Source organism: Daucus carota, chromosome 4 (genome assembly GCF_001625215.2).
Source record: "Daucus carota subsp. sativus chromosome 4, DH1 v3.0, whole genome shotgun sequence".
NCBI lineage: Eukaryota > Viridiplantae > Streptophyta > Magnoliopsida > Apiales > Apiaceae > Daucus > Daucus carota.
In genome coordinates this window covers 40,400,833-40,427,093 of record NC_030384.2, presented here as the reverse complement: position 1 = coordinate 40,427,093, position 26,261 = coordinate 40,400,833, and the positions used below count along the sequence as shown (strand labels likewise).

General features: G+C 33.9%; 3 protein-coding genes across 3 annotated transcripts; 1 reads left to right on the top strand and 2 right to left on the bottom strand.

Moving 5' to 3' along the window:
* Positions 1-1,965: 1,965 nt before the first annotated feature.
* On the top strand, positions 1,966-6,706 carry LOC108219437 (UDP-galactose transporter 1). The gene is made up of 6 exons (XM_017392894.2): positions 1,966-2,104; positions 2,190-2,323; positions 3,550-3,799; positions 3,891-4,098; positions 5,673-5,904; positions 6,332-6,706. Exons 2-6 carry the CDS (start codon positions 2,213-2,215, stop codon positions 6,554-6,556), a joined length of 1,026 nt encoding a protein of 341 aa, XP_017248383.1. The 5' UTR covers positions 1,966-2,104; positions 2,190-2,212; the 3' UTR covers positions 6,557-6,706.
* Positions 6,707-7,453: 747 nt separating this feature from the next.
* On the bottom strand, positions 7,454-9,026 carry LOC108216888 (uncharacterized). The gene is made up of 3 exons (XM_017389746.2): positions 8,361-9,026; positions 7,998-8,119; positions 7,454-7,884 (listed from the first exon to the last, which is right to left on the bottom strand). Exons 1-3 carry the CDS (start codon positions 8,763-8,765, stop codon positions 7,734-7,736), a joined length of 678 nt encoding a protein of 225 aa, XP_017245235.1. The 5' UTR covers positions 8,766-9,026; the 3' UTR covers positions 7,454-7,733.
* A 2,336-nt stretch (positions 9,027-11,362) lies between these two features.
* Positions 11,363-22,575, bottom strand: LOC108215858 (uncharacterized). The gene is made up of 19 exons (XM_017388451.2): positions 22,442-22,575; positions 22,051-22,325; positions 21,689-21,755; positions 21,392-21,541; positions 19,791-20,044; positions 19,417-19,581; positions 18,981-19,283; positions 18,828-18,895; positions 18,176-18,257; positions 17,593-17,796; positions 17,283-17,342; positions 16,899-16,978; positions 15,646-15,971; positions 15,470-15,561; positions 15,269-15,398; positions 13,809-15,136; positions 13,073-13,362; positions 12,136-12,300; positions 11,363-12,030 (listed from the first exon to the last, which is right to left on the bottom strand). The coding sequence occupies exons 2-19, from the start codon at positions 22,315-22,317 to the stop codon at positions 11,907-11,909; spliced, it is 4,155 nt and encodes a 1,384-aa protein (XP_017243940.1). The 5' UTR covers positions 22,318-22,325; positions 22,442-22,575; the 3' UTR covers positions 11,363-11,906.
* Between the last annotated feature and the right edge of the window lie 3,686 nt (positions 22,576-26,261).

Below are 26,261 nucleotides of genomic sequence, written 5' to 3'. Positions count from 1 at the left end.
GAAATGAAAGGAAATTAAATTTTTATGATAGAAATGATTTGAGAATACACAATGGTGTTTCAAAAAAGAGTAATTATTTATTTCAAATACCAATTTAATTTATAACAATATTACTGGACTTTGATACTGTTAAACTGAGCGTAATTAGCTAGGTTTATGCATATTCATTACCCAACTTTCATTTCTAGAAATGGTGGTCCACTTAGGTGCGTGCGTGGTCTGTAAACATAGGAAAATCATCATATTATAAAACTGGAATGGTCTTAATCGACAATCAGACCTTATTTGTCTTATGTTGAAGTATATATGGCACCATTTATTGACCATCAATTCTATTTTAGTAGTCCCTCTGTCCCGCCAGGATGTTTATGTTAACTGTTTGCACGTATTTTAAGACTCTTATAAGATATAGTTCAATGACGTTTTTTTAATTTATTTTTTCTTTGAATAAAAGTTTAAACGTTAAACTTTTTTTCAAGATTTTTTTTTGCAAAATAAAACATTATAGAACTATACTTTACAGGAGTTTTAAAGTGCGTGCAAAAAATAGCATAAAGAACTTTGGTGAGACAGAATGGAGTATAATATAGAAATATTAGTACTCATCTATATATATTTGTCCAATTTTGACAAATATTTTAGTGGGTCATACAATTTGGCAAAGGTTTGACTTCAAAAGTTGCTCCTTGAAACAATTTCCATCGGGTATGCACTCGTCGGCCGTCTTATTCATTTATCATGTAGCTTAAAGCATAATGATGTTAGTTTTTATATATAAATTCTTGAAATAAGAATTAAATATTATAGTTATATGATCAGTTTGGGGTTTGTTCCAACAGTACTATGTTCTGTTAACGAAATTATTTTATTTTGTGTCAAAAAAATATATTTTATAAACTAATAAGCTACTCTGTAAATGGAACATTGGAACTTAATGAGGAATAATCGGCAAAATATCAAAAGTAACATAATCATATACTTGTTAGATGATTAATGCATAATTTTATTAACATTTTTTGTAATGAGAGTGTAAAATATTAATTTATATGGTTGTATAATTTGTTTGATACTTATAATTTATCAAATACAGAAAAATATTAATATAATAATAAATTATTATAAATTACTTTTTTAAAGTGATTCTATATTTTCATGTAAAGTCAAATTTTAAAAAATTTAGAAATTTTCAACTCCTCATATCTCGTTTTTCACACATGATTCGACAATCATATTTTTTTAGAATTATTTAAAAATTATACAATACAAGATAATATCATTTATTCAATTAAGTAATACATTTAACAGTAATCAGTATAATACATTAGTTAATTTGTAACAAATGAAAACAGTAATTAAAAAATTTAAATCAACATTAACTAATCATATTTGTTCAAATTTAACAAATAATCCCTCAAATTTCGACATCATCCCACTACTATTTATCCTTTCATGCTCATCTTCACTATTTTATATAATTTTAATATTTTATTAATATTTATTTTCAAGATAATATAAACATATACAATAAGTGATATGGAAGGAATATTTAAAAGTTTTCATGATATAAACATTAATTTATTTTCACACAATTAATATCCAAATTGCTTAAATAAATATATTTAAGGTTGTAATTTGAACCTAGTCATCCAAATTTCGAGTCGAATTGAATCGAGTAGAACCCACTTGAACGAATTCGAGCTACCCGACTCGAATTACAGAAAATGTACCAAAGACTCGCATGAATCATGAATGGATACATGGGAAAGTGAATAGTATGAGTGTGGGGGACTTTGCCAAGAAACCAAACAAAGGTGTAGGAAACGTTGTGGAAGCGTGACAAAACGTCTAGGATGCAATAAACCAAATCACCACCGTCCATTTTGAGCGCGTGATTCCACTCTCCCCAATCCAACGGCCTAGAAAAGGCGTACTCACTACTCAAATCAAAATCGGCAAGCTAAAACCACTCTAGACATCACATGGGCAACGAGGGGGTACTTCCACCGTTACAACCTCTCTCTCTCTACAACTTCTTCACTCCTCACTGACCCTCTTTCTCTCTCTACTTGTATCTCTCGCCCCCCTCTCTCTCTAGAAAATTGAGGTGTGTTTTGTTTGAAAGTTTGGATCTTTCTGACATGGGGTGTGTTTAATTTTGGTTATTTGATCTGGGTTGGTGTTGTTTTCAGGTGAATTGTTGAGGAAAGAGGTGATGGAAGAGACTAGGTTGTTGCAGTGGAGTGTTATTAGATCCATTATTGCAATTGTTCAATGGTGGGGTTTTAATGTTACTGTTATTATCATGAATAAGTGGATCTTTCAGGTCAGTTTCTGTTTTTTCCTGCTCAATTCCTCAGTATTTTTTTATTTATATGTGTGTTTGTTTCTGTTTTTTTTTGTACTGCTTGATGTGGGTTTAGTGTTAAATTTTACAAGTTTTCAACTTTTGCATACTTGTTTATACAATGGATTTGACAGAATTGTGAGGAATTAGATGGAGTTGAATTCGCCTAGTTTGAAGTTTTGTGGCTAAAGTTTTTCATTAACTGTCAATTAGTGAAATTCCTGTGGTACGATGACAGGATGATTGGTGGTATGGTTTACAAAATTTACTTACTTTGAATACTTGGATCATATTGTCGTGTTGATCCAGTGATCTGGATTCTAGAGGATTGCATTTGGTCTTTTGCGTTTATTTTGTTTGTGATCCAGCCAATATGGTGGATAACATATTAAAAGCGTGGAAGTTATATGCGAGGATTCTATATAAAGGAAGCTTTTTTGATTAAATTGTACATGATTTCAGAATTAATTACATTTATAGGAGGGGAAGTCTGATCTTGGTAGATGGATTTCCATATTTTTGTGGTTGCATTGTAAATGATGTAAAAAACAATGACTTTGGTAGAGAGGAAGTACACTCTAGATTGTGATTGCAATAATATTTGGATAAATCAAACAATAGTATCGTTGTGTCTTAGTATTTTCGCTGGGTTCACAGGTGCTGAAGGTTTTCTATTTTCTTTTCTTCCACTTTTTTGTTTGCAAAGTTAAATTGGATGCTTAGAGTTGTTTTTGACTCCACTCTATCTGAAGTCTGAACCTTGAATATTGTTTCTTAAGCTGTTTAAACTTTAAAGTTGGTCGCTGTTATCATTACCTAAAGGTAAGTTTTTTTGAGATTTTTGTAGGATATTTATTGATAAGCTGCTCTTGATTTTCATTCCATAAGTTCCGTCTAATTCCGCTATTTGAAGTAAACTGCATGAAATTGTGTTATTTCTGGATATGATCTGTAAGATTAAAGTAATGGTGAAACATCTTTAGATATGTATGCAATTGCTGTTATTGCTTTATAAGCAGACCACTGGTCATCAGACATATATGTTGCATATTTGATGAATGTAGAAATTGTAGTGTTATTATATTGGAATTGGAATATTATCCTCATGTTTCTTTATTATTTTTGTGATTTGTTTCTTATCACTAATCTGATGTGATTGATAGATGTCAGGTTGTTGCATTTTAATTTCTATTTTTAATTGACAGAAACTGGACTTCAAGTTCCCTTTGTCAGTATCATGTATACATTTCATATGCTCGGCTATTGGTGCGTTTGTGGTTATCAAGGTGCTAAAGCTTAAGCCTCTTATTATGGTTGAGCCTGAAGATCGTTGGAGAAGAATATTTCCCATGTCATTTGTGTTCTGTATTAACATAGTTTTGGGAAATGTGAGCTTGCGTTACATTCCTGTTTCTTTTATGCAAACCATAAAGTCATTTACGCCTGCAACCACAGGTTAGGCTCTCAACTTTGGATTGTGATTTGTCTTTTCCAGTTTTAAATCTTTCACCTTTTTAACTTGTATGTCTCGATGCATATAAAACAGTGTTTTTGCAGTGGCTAATTTGGAGAAAATATTTTGACTGGCGAATTTGGGCATCTTTAATTCCAATTGTTGGCGGCATACTTCTCACTTCAATGACAGAACTTAGCTTTAACATGCTTGGATTTTGTGCTGCCTTATTTGGCTGTCTCGCTACTTCAACTAAAACTATACTTGCTGAATCGCTACTTCATGGCTACAAGTTTGACAGGTATTGTTCTGCCATCTACTTTGGTTACACTTCTTACAAATAGTGGGAAAATGAAGTTTTAAATGGCTCACTACATCACTTACCCCTCCTATAAATGCATTGGCGTGTTTAGCAGCAATGGTGCATAACACTGTACAATTTGACTGTTCTAATCCTTTTCAATTGAGGAAACTGCATGACCTGGAATTTACTCGTAGAACTCATGGTTACTTGACCATTTACTAATTTTTATGAAGTCAACATATGTGTGTGTGTGTGTGTGTGTGTGTGTGTGTGTTGGGGCCTGGGGGGGGGGGGTTTGAGCTATGTTCTGTTGTCTATGCTTTTTAGTTCTTTTTATTATTGGTGGGCCTGGCTTGGTAACTCTTTTTTGATGAGCATAAAACAGATCTAGGATGCATAAAAGATGTGTTCATATTTGGGACACATGTTTTGACTATTTGATTCTATCGAGGGATATGTTATAAATGTGTATTGTTCATTTCATCTTTTTAGATTTTTTTCCCTATAGGTAGGACAAGGTGTAAAAATTTGTAGTTCCATCTATTTGATTTATTATGTGACTTTAGTTTTGTGACAGTATATGTGCAATGTTTACCGCTGTGGCCTCAAGCAGGCTGCTTCTGTTTGATCAGTAGTTGCACATAGAAGCACCCCTATGCCTTTTAGATATTACTTCATATAGGTAGTAATAAATTAGAGATTTGAGGGTTTAAGATGCATTGTACTATAATCTGTTCCAGTTTATTGGGTTCGTTCATCATCATGTACTTATCACATGTAAACATATCATGAAAGAATGTATACATGATATCATAAGTATGGCGCAGAGTGCAGACGGAAATGGTTTATATTAGTGTTAGTGCATCTCTAGACTAGTGTTACATATAATATATCCCTTAAATGGTTGATTTAGATATGAATGCATACTTGACTTGAACTAGAATCAGAAATAAAAGGACAAGTAAAATAAATAATTTATCCCTTAAACGGTTAATATGCAAACCCTGCATTCTTCGTCTATAACAAGTTTAGGGATCATATAAATGCCACCTTGGTTAATTTGGGTATCTTGTACATGGACCACTCAATGACAATTATGTGAAATAGATTTATCTTGTAATGTACAATTAGACTTAATTGTTAAGTTTAATATATTTTTTAAAGCAAACAAAGGATGGCAGTTTAAGAAGATTTGCAATTATACGGATTGCTGAAAGAATCTGGATCCACCTGTTTTAAAATGAATGATATTGTAATTAATAGTGTGAAGTAATTGAAAGGATTCCTTACTACTAGTCGGATGTACCCATTTTTAAATAAATAATATTGTGCTTTATACCACTAAGATTTGACAATAAATTCATAACATCGCTGCTAATCTTACAACTGATATGTGTATCTAATCTTGGGTCTGAATCACAGCAACATTTTGATTTTACACTGACTTTAAGACTCTGCAGTTTCACAATGGAGACGTTGTTTGCACCTATTATATTGCAGAAAACATCTTCAGTGTGTGGTTAATAGATTCTGTCGATGATGCTGATCTGATATTTCCTTTGTCTCTGTAGCATTAATACCGTGTACTACATGGCACCTTTTGCAACTATGATCTTGGCGGTGCCGGCCCTAATACTGGAAGGGGCTGGGGTGTTACAATGGTTTCAAACATGTCCCACTCTTTTCTCATCACTTGTCATTATTTTTGGCTCAGGAGTGATGGCTTTCTGCCTTAACTTCTCCATATTTTACGTGATTCACTCCACAACTGCTGTCACGTTTAATGTTGCTGGAAATCTTAAGGTGAGATATCATGTTTGCAGGTGCATTGCACACATCTTGCATATAGCAGAGAAGTGCTCGTTATGTCAAGTTCATAGTTAACATTACCAATTTTCTACATCTTGCATTTGAATTACGCTTAAGGACAAGTTTAATGCCTTGTTCTTGAATTGTTACAAATCCTCAGTATCCTACCACTCCCAAGTATTTGTCAACACTCATTTTTATCCTCTAGTTTTCTCACTCTCAAGTCTTGCAACAATTATAACTTGATTGTTGTAAGGACTTAACGAGTTTATGATGTTTTACGTAAGAAGATATATACCGACAAATGGGATGAAATTATCGTTAAGCTTGTGACTAGGCATTAATGGTGATCAAGACAATCAAAGCATAAACTTTTTATGGTCATCATTTTGTACTCAGCGAGTTTTATTCTTTTCAACAGGTTGCTGTTGCCGTTACATGTTCATGGATGATATTCAGAAATCCAATCTCGGCCATGAATGCTGTTGGATGTACTGTGACGCTTCTTGGATGTACATTTTACGGGTATGTGAGGCACCTGCTCTCTCAACAGCTACTGCCAGTAACTCCTAGGACACCACGAACTCCACGAAATCGTATTGAGCTTGCCCCTCTTATGAGTGATAAGTTAGATGATAAAGTTTAATGTAATTACTTATAAAATTATGTTCCTAACCTGGGAATATATTAAAAGGGACTACAACTTATATAGAATTGTTTCCAAAAAAGCCTTTGATTTTTTTCGTGTATTTCTTTATTTAGATCAATGAAAAGAATACGAGTTTATCCTTTTAAATTATTTATTTTCACCACCCTTTTTGCACGTACATATTGTTTCTTGTTTCAAACACTTTTTGGTCGTAGGAAGATTTACAAAAAAAATGAAAGAAGAGACTAAGATGGACATAATAAAAGTGTTGGTGCTTGTTTGAATTTGAAAACCTAGTTGCTCTTGGCAGGCTAATACTTAAAAGCATGGAAAATGTTTATCTTTTAAAATTGCAGATGCAGGTGATTGTTGTTTATAACGAAAATATAGAGTTTACCCTCCCTGAGTCCCTGACAATAAACTTAATATTTGTTTTATTTATTTAAAATGTAGTACTACTATAATATTAAGTTGTGTGAGGATGGTCCCTGACAAAAAAAAAAAAAAAAGTTGTGTGAGGATGGCAAGTGTACAGGACCAACCCCCTGCCGACCGCAAGGCCCGCAAAACAACCAAACATAAGGCCAATATACATGTCAAAATCACTACAAAAATCTAAGACCTCGGAAACATAAAATTGGACTTATTCATTTGTCAATACTCATAAGAAAGAGCACCCTGTTTACTTCTCCGATCAGATTTTTTTTTCTTTTTTAAGATGTTCGCTTAAATTTGTATGCTCATGTTTAAATCATATCGGAATAATTGATAGCATAGTGACAAGAATCCTTCTTCCATCGAGTTATCATAACCCGCATACATTTAAGTCTAACACATCGAAAAATATGTAACCCTGTATATATATGGGATTCACACACACAGGAGACGTCCTCATCCATAATGATATGTTTATTGATATTCATTAGTAGATTCATTGCCAGATCTACTTATAGTAGTAGAAGTTATAAGAGGGGTATGATTACAGACTGGAGCATTACTAATTTCTAACTGGGAGGCTACAGACACTACTTAATATTAAGACCATTAAAACTACTGACCAAAGACCTTGACATTATTACAATCTCATTTACTACCATGAAATTAATTCCACCACTGCTGGAGCAGTGCTGGTGAGTGAGTTGAAGAAGCATTGCTAGTAGTGGTGAGCTGAGGCTTAAGCCAAGAGCCAGAAATCTTTCTGCCATCTGGTACTGATCAAGTAACCACCAATGCCCTGCCCTTGCTTCCTGACTCCTATTGTTAAACACTCCACATTGTTTATGCATTCTTCCACAAACTTCTCTGTGCTGCTTCTTCCCCACAAGCTGTAATTTCAAGAATCAAGACTTAGAGTCTAATATCATACTTACAATTGTGATATTTGAAATGGGGTTTTAAATAAACTAAAAATCTGTGAATAAACAAGTGAAAAACCCACCAAGTGAAGAGTGATGAGGGCTTCTTTTGACCCAGGACAAGAACAGACACCTCCAACTTTTTTACTTGGCTCATCACTGTAGACAGCTTTGGTCCCTGAATCCATAGGGCTTCCACTTCCACCTGAATATACAACCAAATTAATGAATATTGCTGGAAGGCTTGAAAATAAAATTGGAAAAAAACACAGAGGACCAAGCAGGATCCATGAAAAGTATCAAGAAAATAGACCAAGAACACTTGTAATGTGTGCCAAATGAATAAAGTTTGAATCTTTGCAGCCAAACAGAAGCAGATATACAGATCTCGTATCTTCTACTTAAGCATACAGTAAGTAATACAAAGATACATGTAAGAAATATACCTCTGGTTTGCAAGCTTTGCAGAGTGAAGCAAGAGATGAAGCAAGGCAAGGTGAATCAGAGGAAGGCTGAGAAGAATGAGCAGGAACAATGTGAAGCAAAGTGAGACTATCACCTTTGTTAGCAACATGAGTAAGTGCCCACATCATAGCATGTTTAGAATGTGAAGATTGATCCACAACCACCATCACTCTCTTCTTCATCACCAGCCCTCCATTTTCATTACCATATACCATGTTGTTTTGACTACTAAGGCCTTCCATTTGTTGTTTCCAGTACTGTCCTTCTTGACCATCTCCTACATTGTACCTCCTGTTATTGTTGTTTCCTCCCCATCTCTTTGATGTTGATTTCCAGCCTTCTTTCTCACTCAACTGTCTCAGAAATGATGGCCCTGAAGTTGCCATTTTATTTTCTTTCCACCACTTCTCAGCAGTACTATATATTTATATTTTTTTTCAGTTTTCACACAGTATTGTGTGTACTTGGGTTTAGAAGACACGAAAACAGAAGGGGATTTGAAGGGTGTGTGTGTGTGTGTGTGTGTTCTTGAAATGGTGATATATATGTGTAAGAAGAAAGTTGATTTGGAGTGAGATTTGGGTGAGGTGAAATAGAAAAGTTTACATGGGTGTGATTTGTGAATAAAGAGAAAGCTGGGGGTTTATGTTTTGGTGGGGCTAATGTGTACAATGTTTATAAAGATGCTGAAGAGGATGGAAACAAGATTTTGGTGGGGATATAATGGTAGATGATGAATCATATGCCAGGATGCTGCAGGACATTTTTTACATTTGCAAGGCAAGTAGGCAACCCCTCTCTCTCTCTCCTAATATTCATTTAAAATTTGGGAACTCAAACATATATTTTAATGCTCTAGTAAAATATAATTTTGTAATTTATTTTTAAAATTTTCTTATTTTGAATAAGAAATGTATAAAATTAAATAGGACAGAAAAGTATATTTTAACCAATTTAAAGACCACCAATGTTCATTTAGCTAGAAAATGTGAGGTCTGCATTTTCAGCTCATTAATCAAACAGAAAATGACGAAACAAATTCTATGTATTCCACTTGTAGAGTGGGGAAAGAAGAATATAATATATTTAGTTTTTTAATTTCATCATGAGTGTTCTAAAGAGGATTAAATAGATGTTTTGCTTGTTTCCACTAATTCAACAATAAAACATTTAGGAGAAAAATTATGCAAGGGGTAAAAAGGTAAACATGGAGGTCAATAATACTACAAGTTTCCTTATCTTGGGGCAGATCTGCTATCTATACTCTGTAGTCACGGGAGTCACTGGTCTTCTGCTGAGTTTTGTTAATTATCATGGATGATGTACAGATATCATACACATTTTATCATAGCATAAATATATTTTCTTAAACTCCAATATTGTGTTTGATTGAGGAGAATGAAATGAAATGACTAAATATGAATGACAATATTAGTGATAAAGGAAAGTTTTCGAAAATAATTTAGGGTGTGCAACATTGTTCCGATGAAATTTTAAGAAAAATTGAGTATAGAAAAAATAGAGCATTCCTTCTTAAAGTGGGGTGTGTGGCCTTAGTAGCATAGAACGGATAAATAAATGAAATTTATAAGCATTTACTTATAACATAATTCAAATTTCATTTCATTTACTGTATTTCTTATTCATTCACTTCAATCAAACATGAATACTAATTTTTCCCAAAAAAAACAACCATGAGTACTAATGAAAATAGAGTAAAATAAATCTTGATTAAACAATAATTAGTAAAATAATAATTTATTAAAGTTATATTTTTTGGACCCCAGCATAATACAGATATATTTGTTTTCAGCAAAAAATATTCTTTTTAGTGTCAATATTATTTTTTAAAAGAGATTTAACTGTAATTGTGAGTCTGTGAGACTGTGATGATGAAATTGGGGATTCGTCCCATGCACTTGATTATATTCTTTCGTACACTCCCATATGATGTACCTCATCACTTTTCACTTTTCAGGGTCTGTTTCTGAATGACTTAAGCATCAATTATACAATCCTGTTAACCTGGGTTACAATGTGTGTTTCGTTCAATAAAACTATCACAGGGGCTTGTTGCCTGAGCTAGTAAGGCCGTTTTGGATTTACAAGGGGTAAACTTTTTTTTTCCTTTACAAATATGACCTTACAAAGCGAGTATTTTTGGAGGTGAGCCAGAGTCGAACCTCTTAACCAGTGAGCTATCCAACCATGCTCAAGTCGGGGTAACTTATTTATACTGATACGTAATAAATTTATAAGTCAACTTTTGATTTACAAGTGAGAATAGAAGAAGTTGAAAATTCTAATCTTTTTTAATGATTTATTTTTTATTTTACAAGCATGTAAAGGATCATTATAAAAAATAATCTATAATATAATCGGATTTTAAAAATCAGATCGGTCAATAACCTTCTGGGGATTAATCGAGGATTTATCGATTTAATCGGGGATTTTTAAAACACTCGCGACATTAGTTGGACTTAGATTATGATCAATTACATAACCCCTTTGTTTTCCCCCCTTCCAAGTTCCACCTGTAAGTAAACCCGTGTTTGGTATGTGTTGTCGTGTGCCATAGCTCAAATACACAAACGTGTGCAGAGTTTGAGTGTCAGATGTAAATGTGTTGTATGGAAGCTGATTACAATGAATTTGCTTCTTGGGAATTGAGCTCCCGCTCTCTGCCGGGGGAAAAGAACCTCTAGTAGTAACCTGCTAAAAAGCGACTACTGCAAACCACAATTCACCATCTACTCAACCAATTTCTAACGCTAACATTTATAACTACGTGATGTTACTACTGGTGATGTATGTGCATCGCTTACTCTACTGTTGCACATACATATCACTACTGATATACATCTTGTACATTCAATGAGTTTACGAGGGCGTAGTAACTGTAGCTCTTGTTATAAATCCACGTACAGAAGACAGCGAGGCTACATCGCACATTATAAGTTGGCAAATTCTGAGAGGAAATAAATGAACCGGTAAAAATATTAATATCAAAGGGCAGAGTTCAGTTGCTGAAGAATTAATGAATCTAGAAAAACTTCACGTTCGAGTCTCAACTTCAACACATTATTGCTAAGTGTGTGTTTGTCTCACTTTCACCTAGAAAATACAATGCCATCAAGAGAAACAAGACTAGAGGACTTCTACGAGTATTTCTCTAGCTGCCTTTAGAAAACCACCTAATTAACCTTGTGTTTTGATTGAGAACTGATTTGATTATATATAAAGCTACTTTTAGCCTTGTACAGTCGCTATAATTTTTGTAAAAATCTATAAGATTTACAGTGCAAGTACATGGTAAGTTTAAGCTAGAGGTAATCTCTAGTTAATCTAAGCATGCCATCTAGTTGATGCGTGGCCTGGCAATCGACACAAGATTGAAGAAAATGACACCACTTACTACACCAGTTACAAGCAAGGATTAATTTATTCTTCAATGTGGCTTCTGATTGGATGTTGCTCTTGACCCAAATTTATCTACAATGTTTGCTATCACTGGAAAAGAGTTTCTCTCAATCCTCTTCCATGGTTTGGGGTGATACCTTTTGATAACAATTATATTCATTCAACAATGACAAATCTTCAGGATTCAAAGATGGTGTGGCGGTAGTCAAGTAGTTTCTTGCAACACGTACTCTGCAAATATATCACAACAGAACCAAATAAATTAAAACTTCGCAATTGTGGGGTGCTTATAGAAATGTAACATGGGCCTAGCACTGTTTTAATGGTTCAACATACCGTCGTCGAGACTTCTGAAGGCTTTCGGATAAACGATTTGCTTCTGATCTTGAGATCTGGCTCAATGATGAGAGGTACTCATGAAGTGCATTGCCTTTTACCGATAAATATGATCCTGTGGGAATTATGGACTGAACTACACTGCAAAGAGACGCTGCAGATTCCCTGCATAACAAGGGAAAAAACATTTAGCTTTGGCAAGCATGATATGGAATCAATAAAATGAAGTGTCCAGATGGGCATAGCCTTAATAATTTAAAACAAAAGTTGTAAATCCAGGTTCATTAATAATTAGGTATGATCTTGTGGCATAAGTTCAAGTCTTAACAATATCATCCATGATGTAATTAAATAAACACCTCCTCCGAGCCAGATTTTTCTTGTATTATTCTCCTATATTGATTGATGTCCTAGATATATAATGTACCTATTATTTGCGACTGATAAAATTCATTTTGTCATAATTAACACAGAAAAATTGTAGGACCAAACTATGATAGAAAAACAAATAAAATTTATTAAAATTTGGTAAATTGATATAAGACGTGTTTCTTACTATAACTTTTCAACATCCTCTTTCTAAAACATAGCATGTGAAAATTATGCAGGGGGTGTTTTTCCCACCGAGTGCAATACTTTCTACAAGTGGAAATGTACATTTTCACCTTGCATAAATTCTAGTCTGCGTAGATACTCTAGTGCAAATAGCAATACTATAAATTTTGAAATCTCAAGGAACTAAATATCTGGGTGATAAGCCTGACTGTCAAAATATTAATTATCATAGTGATGCACAAGAAAGAGATTGTAATCTAGTATTTACCGATCAATGTAAGATGCTCTATGCTATAATGCTAGTGCTTAATAATTGTGCAATGACATAGTCTTGACTTTTGAGTATGAATACTAGACTAGAAGTAACAATTTAGTTGTGTACCTTTCCAACAAGTTACCACTCCTTGATAGGCCCATATCTAATTTCTGGATTCTTTTTTTATGGTGGCCAACTAATTTCCCTAATGCCATTGTATTGGTTGCGGATGCCAGCATCTCCCGAGCCAAATTCACTCTGCCAGAAGAAATAATATTTGCACTCGCTGCATCTATATGTTTAGCGTACAAGCACATCCCATGTTCTGAAATTGTTGAAACCATCTTCAATTGGTCATCATACCAGCTGAGAGAATGTGCTGTCTCACATTGAAACATTGAAGGTTTTAAATTATCCTGAAAAAAATGCAAATAATCAGGGACAGCAGATCCATAAATTGGGAATAGGTGTGCTAAATCAAGTCTTACATCCAAAAATAGGGAATATGGGATAAAATTGCACTCCAACACTATGCTAGTGATGTGCTAAATCACTAGCACAAGCCTCCCCTTCCCTATATTTAGAATATGCTAGCCACTTCTAAACTATTTTTATCATTAAAATATTCATTTCCCTCTCTCCTCCACGTCATTTCCCTCTCTCCTCTCATCCAAAAATAGATGGCAGTTGTTTAAATTTAATATTATTATAATAATAGGGAATGGATATAGGGAGTACTATTGGAGCTCATGTGCTAAATCTTGTGCTAAATCACTAAGACATATTATTTTATAATATTTTTAGGGAACCTCTTAGCATAGTGTTGGACTTGCTCTAACCCAACAATAATGGAAATACTTACGCGAATTAGTAACTGACAGTCACTGAGTAACAAGTCGGCATCTGAAATTAAATTACTCATCCCATGTGCAAATTTCAGGAATTTAGAAGCATCTTTGTGTTCAAGGGTGGCATATTGTTTTAGATCCATGTGACAATTGCGAAGTTTTTTCCATGTCTCTTGTACAGTATCAGAGGCCAACAAGGAACTTTGATGCTTGTAGTTGGATCTCATACTGAAATTCATTCGACTGCACTCATCCATCCCTTGATATTCTCTTGAAAAAGCCCGAACACATTCAACATGTGAATCTGCCATTTCTTCTTGAACTGATTCTGTTATTGAATGACAATTATTGTTCAGCAGAACTGGGATTTCACGAAATTCATGTGGCGATGCATTCAGATCAATACCATTACCGGAAAAATCACATTTGGTTAAAGCCATTTCTGCACCATTGATGTGATAATCTGTGATCTCATCTACCTTTATAACTGAATCTGGAATTGCATCATAATCATTTCCAACCAAAACTGGGATTTCATGTAATCCAGATGGAGATATATTCAAGTTTATATCACTATGTGGAAGATTATTTTTAATAAAAGCAGTTTCTGCCGTATTATCAACATTTCCCCAGGACACTGCATCAGAATATATTTGAGTCTCAGCAACACACGTTGACTCTGGAACACAGGAGACATCAACAGATTTGCATGTACCGTTAAACAGAACACATTCTTCTGTGATTGCGCAGGGATAACAACTATCCTCAACCTTCACGCTATCAGAATGAACTAGCTCCTCAGCCACTGGGCTAGAGGATATTTCAGGTGCAAAACAATGAGAGGGAGCCTTGCTAATCCCTTCAAGGTGTGCTTCACTATCGATATCCCCTGACAATTTGCTAGGAACAGCTGGAAAACCGTCACTTGAACATTCCTCTCTAGATTCAGAAGACAATACTGTATCAGTTCTTCTCCATACACTTCGCCGACCAAACGCAACTGGGGAATCTGAAGCGTCAGATAATTCACAAGCAGTGCCAGGCTGGGATGGCACTTCATTACCATCCTGATCAGAGCAATGACAGCATAACATTGCCTCCTTTCTGGCATCAATACTGTTTGGTTGAAATGTAAGTGTCCCCAAATCATTAATCTTCAGATCTTCTTCATCTTCTGTCAAGTGAGAGGCTTCTTCCATCTCGAGTAGTGACTTGGTGATCTCCTTATCCACCATCTCAGAGAGTTGAGAAGTGTAAGAACTAGAGATTATCTTTGGTAATATATTATGTGCAGCATCCGGATCAAAAACCATCAGACCATATTCGTCAAATATTTTTCTATCTGAACAATAACGAGACCATGTAAGTAGACTAAATAGAAAATTGATACTACATAAGAATACCTTTTTGCTTTAGCATTCTACCCATACCATAGATAGCCTAGCTACAAGCTACATGAGTTACTGTGACTAACCTCTTATGCAACTTTGGCCCTGACACCAGAACTGAATCTGCAAAATGGTTTTACGGATGTCTCCTTGACAAAAATCAATAAACCGCTTCACCAGGCAAGGCGGAATAGTAACTTCTTCTTCCGAGCAGACCTACAAAAAATATTACATAAAGATACTACTGGAGGAAGTTTGAGAAGTAAATACAGTGCATATACTCATACCATAGATATAAGGCAGAGAAGCTCCTCAACTGACGGTTTACTAAAACTCAACTCTAGCCTGTCCAAATTGTTTGGAAGCACTGGATCTTTGCCTATAAGTGATAAATCAAATGTTGGTAAAGTAAGATTATGAATTTGATGAAGGATACAAGGACTTCAATAGATAATAATCTTACTATTGCTAGTCAATATCATAGGACGCTTTGCTGTTTCCGCAAGCTGTTGTATTGTACTAATGAAACCACGGTCTTCACAGAGATCAGCATCCACATCCTCAAAGAGAATCAATGTTCTACTACCACTTGGTTCTCTTACAGTTTTGCTTTTATTAACAACAGATTTCGTAGGTGTCATCCTGGTATTACCAGAAATTTCGTCATCTGATAAAGAAATAAGTTCAGTAACGTCATTGCTGATTCCTTGGTCTGTCGTAGCATTGCTAGAGACAGGAAAGGATTTGAAGAAATTCTTTATGACTGGTCGTTCTGAATTTTCTGCAGAACTGGGAGATGCAATAAGTTTAGCTTAACACTTGAACTGTGAATGAAGATCAATGCATATTTGTATACAGCTCTGTCACAATGCCTTATTTATGCAATTTCACAATGGTCTTATAAACCAACAGCCAGATATGAGCACTCATGACAATTCTATAATAGCTTTAGATATCAATATATAACTACTATGCTCCTAACATAGACCTAGTGACTCACCATGTCCAAAATGAACATAATGCACTATGTGTGTGTGTGTGGAGAGAGAGAGGGGGGGGGGGGGGGGGGGGGGGGGGGGGGGGGGGAGGGGGGGAGAGGGGGCTAACACAATAGGACAAAAAACCGCGCATTACCAAAGCAAAAGAGTATATGATTAATTATTCAAAATGATAACATAGTATTTTAAAAGAATACCCAGAGGACTTGTACCCTCAGTCCCTCAAAATAACGTTGTAAAGATAACATGGTGATATATGCTACATATAGTTTAGCAAGACTAATGATATTCAAATGGAAAACATACTGATCAAAGAAAATATATTTTTACATTTACTCAGGATTCAAGACAAATTTACTACACAATGCATATCATATCAACAACTCTAAAGTGACTTAGGAAAGCAGATAACGAAAGGACTTGTACCCTCAGTCCCTCAAAATAACGTTGTAAAGATAACATGGTGATATGTGCTGCATATAGTTTAGCAAGTCTCATGATATTCAAATGGAAAACATACCGATGAAAGAAATATATGTTTACATATCCTCAGGCTTCAAGACAAATTTACTACACAATGCATATCATATCAACAACTCTAAAGTAACTTAAGAAAGCAGTTCTTTTCACGCTATATATTTGTCAGATTATTTAATAAGCATCACAAGAATCAGGAAGCAGTTTGCAGATGCAGCAAGTAATGATAAGGTTAACGAACCATTGCAGCCAATGTGATTCTACAGCCTCCCCAAATCTTTGCTTTACCAGAGCTCCATTTCGCCAGTCTGAAGAATTGACCTGAATATTACAGAATAGATATTTCAGACCTATTCCGACTTTCAATCATAAACTTCTGAAGTGGACAATCTAGATATTGTTTAAAGCAAGAAAATAATAGAGTATGCATCTTAACATGTACAAAACAAATTATCTTGTACTATACCCTTCGGCCAGAATGGATGAATAAGTAGCATAGCTGCAAACTAGTTATATTTTAGCATGGTGGTAGCTTAACTACATCACTACACCATACAATTTGTAAATCAGACAACACATATAGATGCATGTTTGCAATACTAGGCAATCTTTTGCTAAATCGTACCTCAATAACTTGGAATCCTTGTTCCTTTGCACAGGCATAAATGGCTGCAGACTTACCACTCTGCAAATTAGGAGGGAAACTCAATTTATCAAAGGCAAAAATCTGAAGAAATAAAGAAGTGGGGAAACATTATCAAAAGTTATAATATTTTGTAGTGGAAATTGGAAGATACAAAAGTTTCTTAAACTAAAGTAACTAATTAAAAAATGGATATGTGTACAGAGCAAACGAGGGGAACAGTCACATGGTAAAGTAGGAACAAAAAAATTCCATGCAAACATAAGATATAGCCAAGTTAGTCGCCACATACCCCGACTGGTCCAGTAATTAGGAGAACATTTTTCAGACGATTTTCTTCCTCTATATCCTCAAAATCTGATTCACTTGTATAAGAGTAGTCAGCATCTTGTGCTCTGTATATATCAACAAGAGTTTTGCTGGTTCCAGAACCTTTTTCATGCCAAAGACGTAACCAGTTGTTCAAAAAATGCACAGGTTCGCCATTGCCACAAATCTGGAGACAAATTATTGCAAAAGATTGTACAACTCTAAATTAAGAACAAAAACAGTGGACTTTAACATACTATGCATAAATTAAGAACAAAAATATATTTCAACCATACTAAAACTAATAACTTGAAAATTTCCAATAATACATAAGAAGAAAATTTAATATATTCTGGATTGGAGAGGTACATAAATTTGTCTTGTACATTTCAAATAAGTTATTGTGCTTATCATTGTAAATTAAGCAGACACCTCGTACAAAGAAATATTTGAAAAAAAAAAACTCAAGCAAATTCGATTCATCTCCTTTGCAACAAGATAAAAAGTAAGTGGTCAAGAAATTTAGGACTTATAAATAAACCACCACAAAGAGTCATGTACTATACCTCATTGGCCAATTTAGGCTGGTACTTATTTGTCCATAAGCTGTTCTCAGGCTGATTGACCAAATCATGACCATAGATCATCCTGCTTACGAACAGTGCACAGAAAGAAAATCATCGTTTAAAGATAACCATGCGTGATTTTATTTCAGAACATACATAAATCTGCCTTCTTTTCTTAACAATGATAATCCCAATCATTAATTTACAGGAATAATTAAGTCTTGATTATGTTCAGTATCGAGTCCAACCGTACTTGTTTGAGTGAGTTTCAAATTTTTTTTCACTTCAGTGGAATCTCCAAGTATCAAAACTATTTCATGGAGATATTAGGAAACTGCTCTTTTATGGTCTTATATGTCATGCAGTTGGCAAGGGTATATTTTTGCATGCTGTATATAGTACTCTTCTCTTTACTGATATTAACCCCACTTATTACCTAAAGAATAAATTTATGTTTTCCATGCATCACAAGGACAAGACTGCTGGGAATGAAACAACTTTAAAGTTTGGAAGAACATCCACGGGAAACAACAAACACAATCACCAAGGGCACTTGCATTGTTGAAAGCAGAATATATTCAAAGGCCTACACTTCCAGAAAATGGATATGTATGTAAATGTGCTTAATTTTGTCCAAGGAATATTAACATACTTAACAGTTGAGTTTCGTCCACGACCATCATCCACTCCGCACATACTAACGTCGCTCATATTATGATTCTGCAATCCAGAAGTATCATAAGCCTTCTTGAAGTAAATAATCAGGACAAAAGAGTACCGCAAGCTAAATTAATCAGATACATACCGCTTCCCTCTCCACTGATTTTTCACAAAGGGGCACTTGCTCATCAATCAATACCGGGTATGGTGCATTAGGAAAACAATCTTGATTATTAGGAGAATGATGCAAAAGCACCTCATCAACTTGAATAGGACAGGAATCTGAAGAACCATTACTCTGCCGACCAGAGATCGTAAATAAGTTGTCAAAATGTAACGACTTGACTGGTCTTTCATTAAAAGTCGGCAGTTCATTTTTAAAGTCACAATTGGAGCTTTTACTTTCAAGAAAAACCCACTGCCCCCAATCTGGGGAGAAATCATCGTCCTGTATAGGGGAAATATCGAATTCAGTATATGCTCCATATGCGGAAAAGATGGACATATACATTTACATATATTAAATTAGGAACAGGACTATATGGTGTTAGTTCATGAATCCAAAATTCGACTCAACATACCTTGACTTGTTCAAACACGTGAATAGGTCTAACAGTGATGCTTTTATCCTTCTTATCAACCAATGACCAATTGTTCTCATCAGTTCCATTCTGATTTCTCTTGACCATTTTCCTGGACGAGAAAAATGGATGTATTTGTCTTCCTCCATATATTCGTGAATTTTCCTAGTTAATAGAAAATCAAAGTAAGACAAAATTCAGGTCTGACTAAAACCACTGTGGAACTAATATCACTACAGTAATCTCAATACTATATATGAAGATGAAATTGACCTTTTAAATTGAGAAGACTAACAGAAGGTGAACAAACTATTCAATCACTGAGAGTCATAGCTACACTACAGAAAGGGGGAGAACAGAAGTAATTGACAAACCTCAGCTTTCAGTTTTGCCTCTAAACGCAAATTTGGAATTAATTGTGATGTATGTTCACCCTGTGTGGGATCCCTTATCTGCTCAGATTTTCCGTTTGAGCCGCTGACTACCACTTTTTGCTTTGGTGTAGTATTCTTCCCACGCTTTTCAGGTGTTGCACTTACACGGCGCTTCTTACGTGTAGCACTAGTACCTTGATTCTCTGGTGTAGCACTACAACGACGCTTGCGCCGCTGAGGACTCTTTTCATCATCTAAATGATTTAGCAAGTTAAAAAAATCACTATTATTGTACACTCAATGATAATGAGATGATTGATGCATCTACAACTACATGTAAATAGTTGCCTTTTACAAAACGACCATTCTCAGCAAAAGCATTATGTTAATATAACAAAGATAAGTTATATATGCATATAAAGCGGAGAGGCGGTAGCAATGCCAATTTAAGTTAAGAAGACAACAAATGCACAGCCACTAAGATCTGATTCTCCTATATCTTATTCATACTTGCATATGATTCTATTGTAACCCAAGTCCCAAACCAAACATACCAAGTGTATCCCGCACATATAGCAGGGTCTAGGGCCAAAAAAAATAGTATCTGGGATCAAGCATTTAAATCAATAGCAAAACAGACAGATGACTTAGGAAAGACAAATAAATTTCTGTAACTCTAACACTACCTTGCTAACTTGTCTGACCATAAAACTTTAACCTTTATCAAATTTTAATATGGATGGTTTTTGAACTTTATGTATTTAAAATTTGAGTATCAGAAACAAATCTAGCTGTAGCTGAACATATGACATTACTTATCTATGACACAAGTGAAGAGTTATGAAAGCTGCGCGTAGCATAAGAACTTGGTTCATGGTCAACAGCTAGTTTAAGATAGCTAAAATGTCTTTGCTTCTGCCAGGAGCCTCCTAAGTATAATCACTAACATGTCATATTGATTCTAGATTATTGACTGATGTGTTTATCTCTTTATCTCACTGATAAAGCATGCATGTGCAGATAATATCGATTGTGTAGGTCCTTCATGGTTGGGCTTTAACTACCACAATGATGTTTGGTAAACAAGTTACATGAAAACATTAGCATTTACTACGATTCGCTTCTCGTCCTTGTCCAACACGGCAATATGGCCACGGATCGACATACTGTCAATCTCGGAGACTTGCACTGCTAAACATACTTTGCAGAAGCACATAAAAATTACTTGCCATTAAGAGCTTGTTACCTCCATCAAAAATCTTTGTTTTTTACTTGGTAAAAGACTAAAGGTCACTTGAAGGTATTTAAATAATAAAGCACCCTGCTCCCACCGGGGTTGAAACTTGAACCCTAGACCTCTTATTCTTAAGAGGAGACAAGTGTCCGCTTTAAAATATCTAGAACCGGGACTAGGCCATTTGAAATATTTCTCAATCAGGACTGAATGTATTTATTGGTTGATGCACTACATTAAATGAGGTATATACGAACATGAGACTATTAACATAGAAAATTATTGCCCTATAAAGCTCATGCTCATCGTCTTATCTTGAAGAATTTAAAGAAGCTACTTCTCGGTAATTAATGCAATATAAACATACTGGCTTTAGAGTCGGGAGGCGAACTGCATTTGGCAACATCCTCGTGTGAACTAGATTTATTATCATCCTCCACCGAACCAACACAAGATTGATCTTTTTGCTGTATTTTTTGTTGTCGTTTCTCAGAAACTTTTACAAAGAAATTAGACTCTGCAGAAAAAGAAGAAAGAGAAACAAAACAATAAATCTTCGCCACTTATAACTCACTCAAACCTATCTTTGTACCATCATATCACAGTCCTTCAATTTGTTAACGTCCTGCCAATAAGTAACCAGAACTAAAAACATTTCACTTACTGTTAGTTATCGGAGATTCTTCATCAGCTACACCCTTCTTTGGAACCTCCTTATTAGTTACTACAACCTGATTTACATATTAATCATTTCAGCTGAAATATAACATTTATCAAATAACCAACAAAAACAAAATGAAAAAGGTACAACAGTCAATCACCATTACAAATTATATAGCAATATAAACATATAAACAATTATATATACACTTAAACCTCGATAAATGAACACTCTAGTAGAATTTAGGTTAAAACTACACTCGAAACCAATAAAATTATTATTATATAATTATAAACATGGAATTCATGCAATTTCAAACCATTAAAAGCCAATTTACACAATTACGAAACAAACCACACTCGCACCTTCTTCGACGCCCGCGATTTGGGCGTAATTGCTTTTGTCTTTCGTGGCTTCTTCTTCGTCTTCTTCTTCAGACTGCCACCACAATACTCCTCATCTTCGTCGTCATCGCGATCGTCGTCTCGGTCACAATTATCGCCGGCGGTGGCAGTGTCGGGAGATGTGTGCGGGAACAATGTGGACTGAACTAATCGCCGGCGAAGTCGCGATGACGGCGGCGGCGTTCGGAGATCAGTGACTCCGGCCGTGACGTCGGCTGGATTGTCCATTAGATAAGCTGAATTGTGAATCGAAGAAGAATTAGGGTTTGTCGATGTTTTGATTTGGGGGCTGGGGCATATATAAATAAATATAAGCACGTCAAATATATGAAATTAAGCAAATAATACAGACCCGTTGTATTTGTATTATCAAAAGGAGGAATGGAGGGAAACGGCGTAGATATTTTCCCGCCACGCTAATTGGATGTGTACACGGCCATTTTTCTCTTAGGCGCTCATCATTATGAAATCAATTCGTGCGGTTCATATAGTAGTTAATTACTCCCTCCGTCCCTTTTTATCTGTCTATTTTGAAAAAAAAACACATACCAATGAATAATTGATTGTATAAACTTTTTCATTAAATACCTCTAATTAATATCTTGAAAATAGTGGAATACCCCTACTTTATGTCTTGAAAACATGAATTCAACCAAGTTTTAAATAAGTCAAGCCTTGAAAATTGAAATTATGGAGATATATTTGAAAAACTATCATTAAATTAGTTTTGAAAGTATAAATGGACAGATAAATAGGGACAAATTTTTACTTCCAAAGTGGACAGATAAATAGGGACGGAGGGAGTACTATTATTGATATACTTGCTAGTAGTTTCGAGTATAGATAAATGGGATCAAAAATCGAACTCATGAGTTTATAATTCTAGAAACTGAATTTGTAATTTAAATATTATAAAATTGTTATTTATATTTTTAAAATAATTCAGTGACCCTGAATGAAGATGGAAAGTGTAAAACAAATAAGAGGCAAGTCTGTTCGGCACTTTATTATTTTAGGTTAAAAAAATTAATATAATTTTTTTGTAAAAATTAGGATGCTTTACTTTAAAAGATCTTTGACTTATAAATGATATCCTGTTTTGTATTTGTTATTCTTTTACTAATTCACTTATATTTCTATTTTATACCTAAATATTTTTGTAATTAAGCGACCTTTGCTTTAATCAAAAATAAAAATGACCTTTGCTTTTACAAATTTATTATTTGAATGGAACTTAGTGTTAGTTGAAAAATTAATGTTGGTCGTCGATTATTAACCTTTTGGTCATGTATGTCATTTTTCTGGTGGTAAACGAACATCTTTGTTGTCACGTTATAGTGATAATTTTATATTTAATTTGAAGGATTGACAATCTCGAACCTAGATTAAAGGTAAACGAAGTAATTGCCGGACAATTCATTCAAACTAACAAATCGCAAAATAAGTTATCATTTTGACCTATTTATGTTGTAAAATAGAGGATATGTGGTAATATGTGTATTATATGTATCGTGATGTTCAGTTATCAATAAAAAATATCATGTCAAATTATATATTTTCATGCAAATGATTGATATATTTATTACTTGTCTTTTGTATTTGTAATGTCTAGGATTGTAATGCAGAAGAACATGCATATAATCATATGCTGACTGTTTTAAATTTCGTTAAACATTGATACTATCCTGATGTCTTTGTACTTATATTAATGATAATATTAAAAACTTCATATTTATTGTTCGCAAAACTATCACTTTAACAATAGACTCTAAATATTAACACGTTGTATCTAAGATCGTTGATGAACCCTATAATATACATGTAAGGAGATGAGTAAGTACATGTTGAATATGACAAAAGAGTAATAGATGAGTTAATAAGTAGGGCCTTTTTCAAGTTACTCGTGCATTTAATTTATAAGGAGATCATAATATGTAGCAACCTAGACTTACTTTCTTATTCCCGTATTCTTACATTCATTAAATAAATTCTTAAATAAGTGTGCACAGTAAATATATGCTCAGCCTCCAAGAAAGTAGTCTCAAATGTATTAATCAAACCTTGAAAAAAAATCTAGTCAAAAATAACAAAACAATAATGACAATTATGAAAATAATCAATAATTGAGAATTTGCACCTTTTGTCTATCACCGATGAATGTTTAATATTTTGATTTTTAAATCACTCTTCAATAATTTCAAAATCATACAAACTGTAACTCTGTTCAATACGTCTATTTGGCCCAAGCACCTGGTTGTCAAATATTATGATTTTCAAAAATAGAATTGGAGACGTGGCTCAATAAATCCAATAATTTATATCTAATAAAGGCAATCAGAGTACGTAGGCGCGTTGACATCGTTGTTGGGACAATAACAATAATTTTTTGCTAAATAACTATTTGACAAATATAAAAATAATTTTTCAGAATATCCGTTTTTATTTCGAAAGTTGTTTTTACAAAAAGTAGGTCCAGGTGCTTTTGAAAATGCCATTATCTCAATTGTTTATATTGAAGGACCAGAGCTCGACATGCATTTTAAGACTCATATATATAGTTTGATCATCTATAATCGATTATCAATAATTTAGATAAATAGATTTTCTCAATTTTGATAATAAAAATTGCTGTTTGCATACTGTATAAAAATAGTGATTAGTGCAATATAAATTAGTGACACCCGTAGTTATAAATAGTGGTAGGTAAACTGGTTTGTAGTTTTTATTTTAGGAGTGGTTTCTATTTGATCATGAGCCTATATATATATATATATCTATACTATACTATAATAAGCCAACATAGGTATAATTTGTAGTCGTACAAAATTTTGGTTTGGTCATCTCCTTTGTAACCACAAGTCTGTCACATATAAACTTCTCTTACTCTTACAATATTAAAAGAGTTTTATACTGTTTAAATTACAAACACTTGAGATGTTGTACAAGATAAAAACTCCACCATTATTCTTTTAAATATAATTTATATACTATATTATAATAAACCGACATTGATATAATTTGTAGTCGTCCAAAAAATATAATCAGTGGGTAAATATAATCTGATTAAAATCCAATTCATCAATTCTAAAATACTAATAAGATAATGTTAAAATTTAAATTATAATTAATAAATTACGAATTCTATACCCGCCCGTGCTTTGCACGGGTTAAAGGCTAGTATATATTAAAACATCATTAAACAATTATTTATTTTTTATAACGACAGTTTTTTCACTAACACTTTTCCGGAGAACAAAACACTCCTCGACAGCATACCAAAAAATACCGCAAAAAGGATTTAACATTATCACGATTCACCGTACAAAATAGATGAGAGGGCATGAGAAGGGTGGGGCGGATCGAAACAAGTTTTGCAGACTAAACACGTCAAGTAGTTTTGTAAAAGCATGGTTCTTCCTTCTTCGGATTCTCATTTAACATTTTCACTTTACAGTTGCATCACTCAATATCTATTTTATATATTCTGCGATTATACAATAAATCCAAATGGTTCCTTGCTGCATGCCTGAAAAAGAAGTGGGGTACATTTCAGTCTTCAGATGCTCATAATTCTATTACACATCACAATTTAGGCTCCTTCAAATTTATAACCACCCGGAACACAATCTTTACAAAACTAACCATCCAAATTTTCAATTCACAAAACTAACCACCCTAATCAGGCGAACACAACTGGGTGGAAAAAATTTTTGTAAGCCCGAAGAAAGGGCGAACACATTTACTGTCCTAACTGTGAACGCCCCATGCAGGGGCGAACACAGTGTTTATTTTTGTTAAATATTTTGTTTTTAAAATTCAACACTTCGTTTATTTCATTCGTTTATTTTATTTAAAAAAATTCAAATAAACTGAAAAATATGATTATTTTATTTATAAAAAAATTAAAAACACTATAAATTAAATGTGTTGTTTCGTAAATATTGAATTGTATTTCGTAAATATTATATCAATTTTAAATATATGGTCAAAATTCCTAAAGATAAGTGTAAAAAATCAAACGTCCTATATAATGGACCGGAGGGAGTACACGAATAAAATTCGTTAGTGTTTTAATACAAAAAAAATCTTGAATATTCTAGAGAAAAAAAATCGATCAAGTTATCACCACTTTTTAGTTTTTAGTCGATAACAAAAGAAATTAAAAATTATAT

Bases quoted from the DNA above. Each gene is read 5' to 3' on its own strand.
- LOC108219437 (XM_017392894.2), top strand. From the start codon at position 2,213: ATGGAAGAGACTAGGTTGTTGCAGTGGAGTGTTATTAGATCCATTATT. The intron at 2,324-3,549 runs GTCAGTTTCTGT...TTTAATTGACAG, and splicing joins TGAATAAGTGGATCTTTCAG to AAACTGGACTTCAAGTTCCC. The intron at 3,800-3,890 runs GTTAGGCTCTCA...CATATAAAACAG, and splicing joins ATTTACGCCTGCAACCACAG to TGTTTTTGCAGTGGCTAATT.
- LOC108216888 (XM_017389746.2), bottom strand. From the start codon at position 8,765: ATGGCAACTTCAGGGCCATCATTTCTGAGACAGTTGAGTGAGAAAGAA. The intron at 8,120-8,360 runs GTATATTTCTTA...TTGTATATTCAG, and splicing joins GCAAAGCTTGCAAACCAGAG to GTGGAAGTGGAAGCCCTATG. The intron at 7,885-7,997 runs GTGGGTTTTTCA...TTGAAATTACAG, and splicing joins CCCTCATCACTCTTCACTTG to CTTGTGGGGAAGAAGCAGCA.
- LOC108215858 (XM_017388451.2), bottom strand. From the start codon at position 22,317: ATGGACAATCCAGCCGACGTCACGGCCGGAGTCACTGATCTCCGAACG. The intron at 17,343-17,592 runs GTATGTGGCGAC...CCTAATTTGCAG, and splicing joins TAATTACTGGACCAGTCGGG to AGTGGTAAGTCTGCAGCCAT. The intron at 12,031-12,135 runs GTATGTTGAACC...ATATATTTGCAG, and splicing joins CTTCAGAAGTCTCGACGACG to AGTACGTGTTGCAAGAAACT.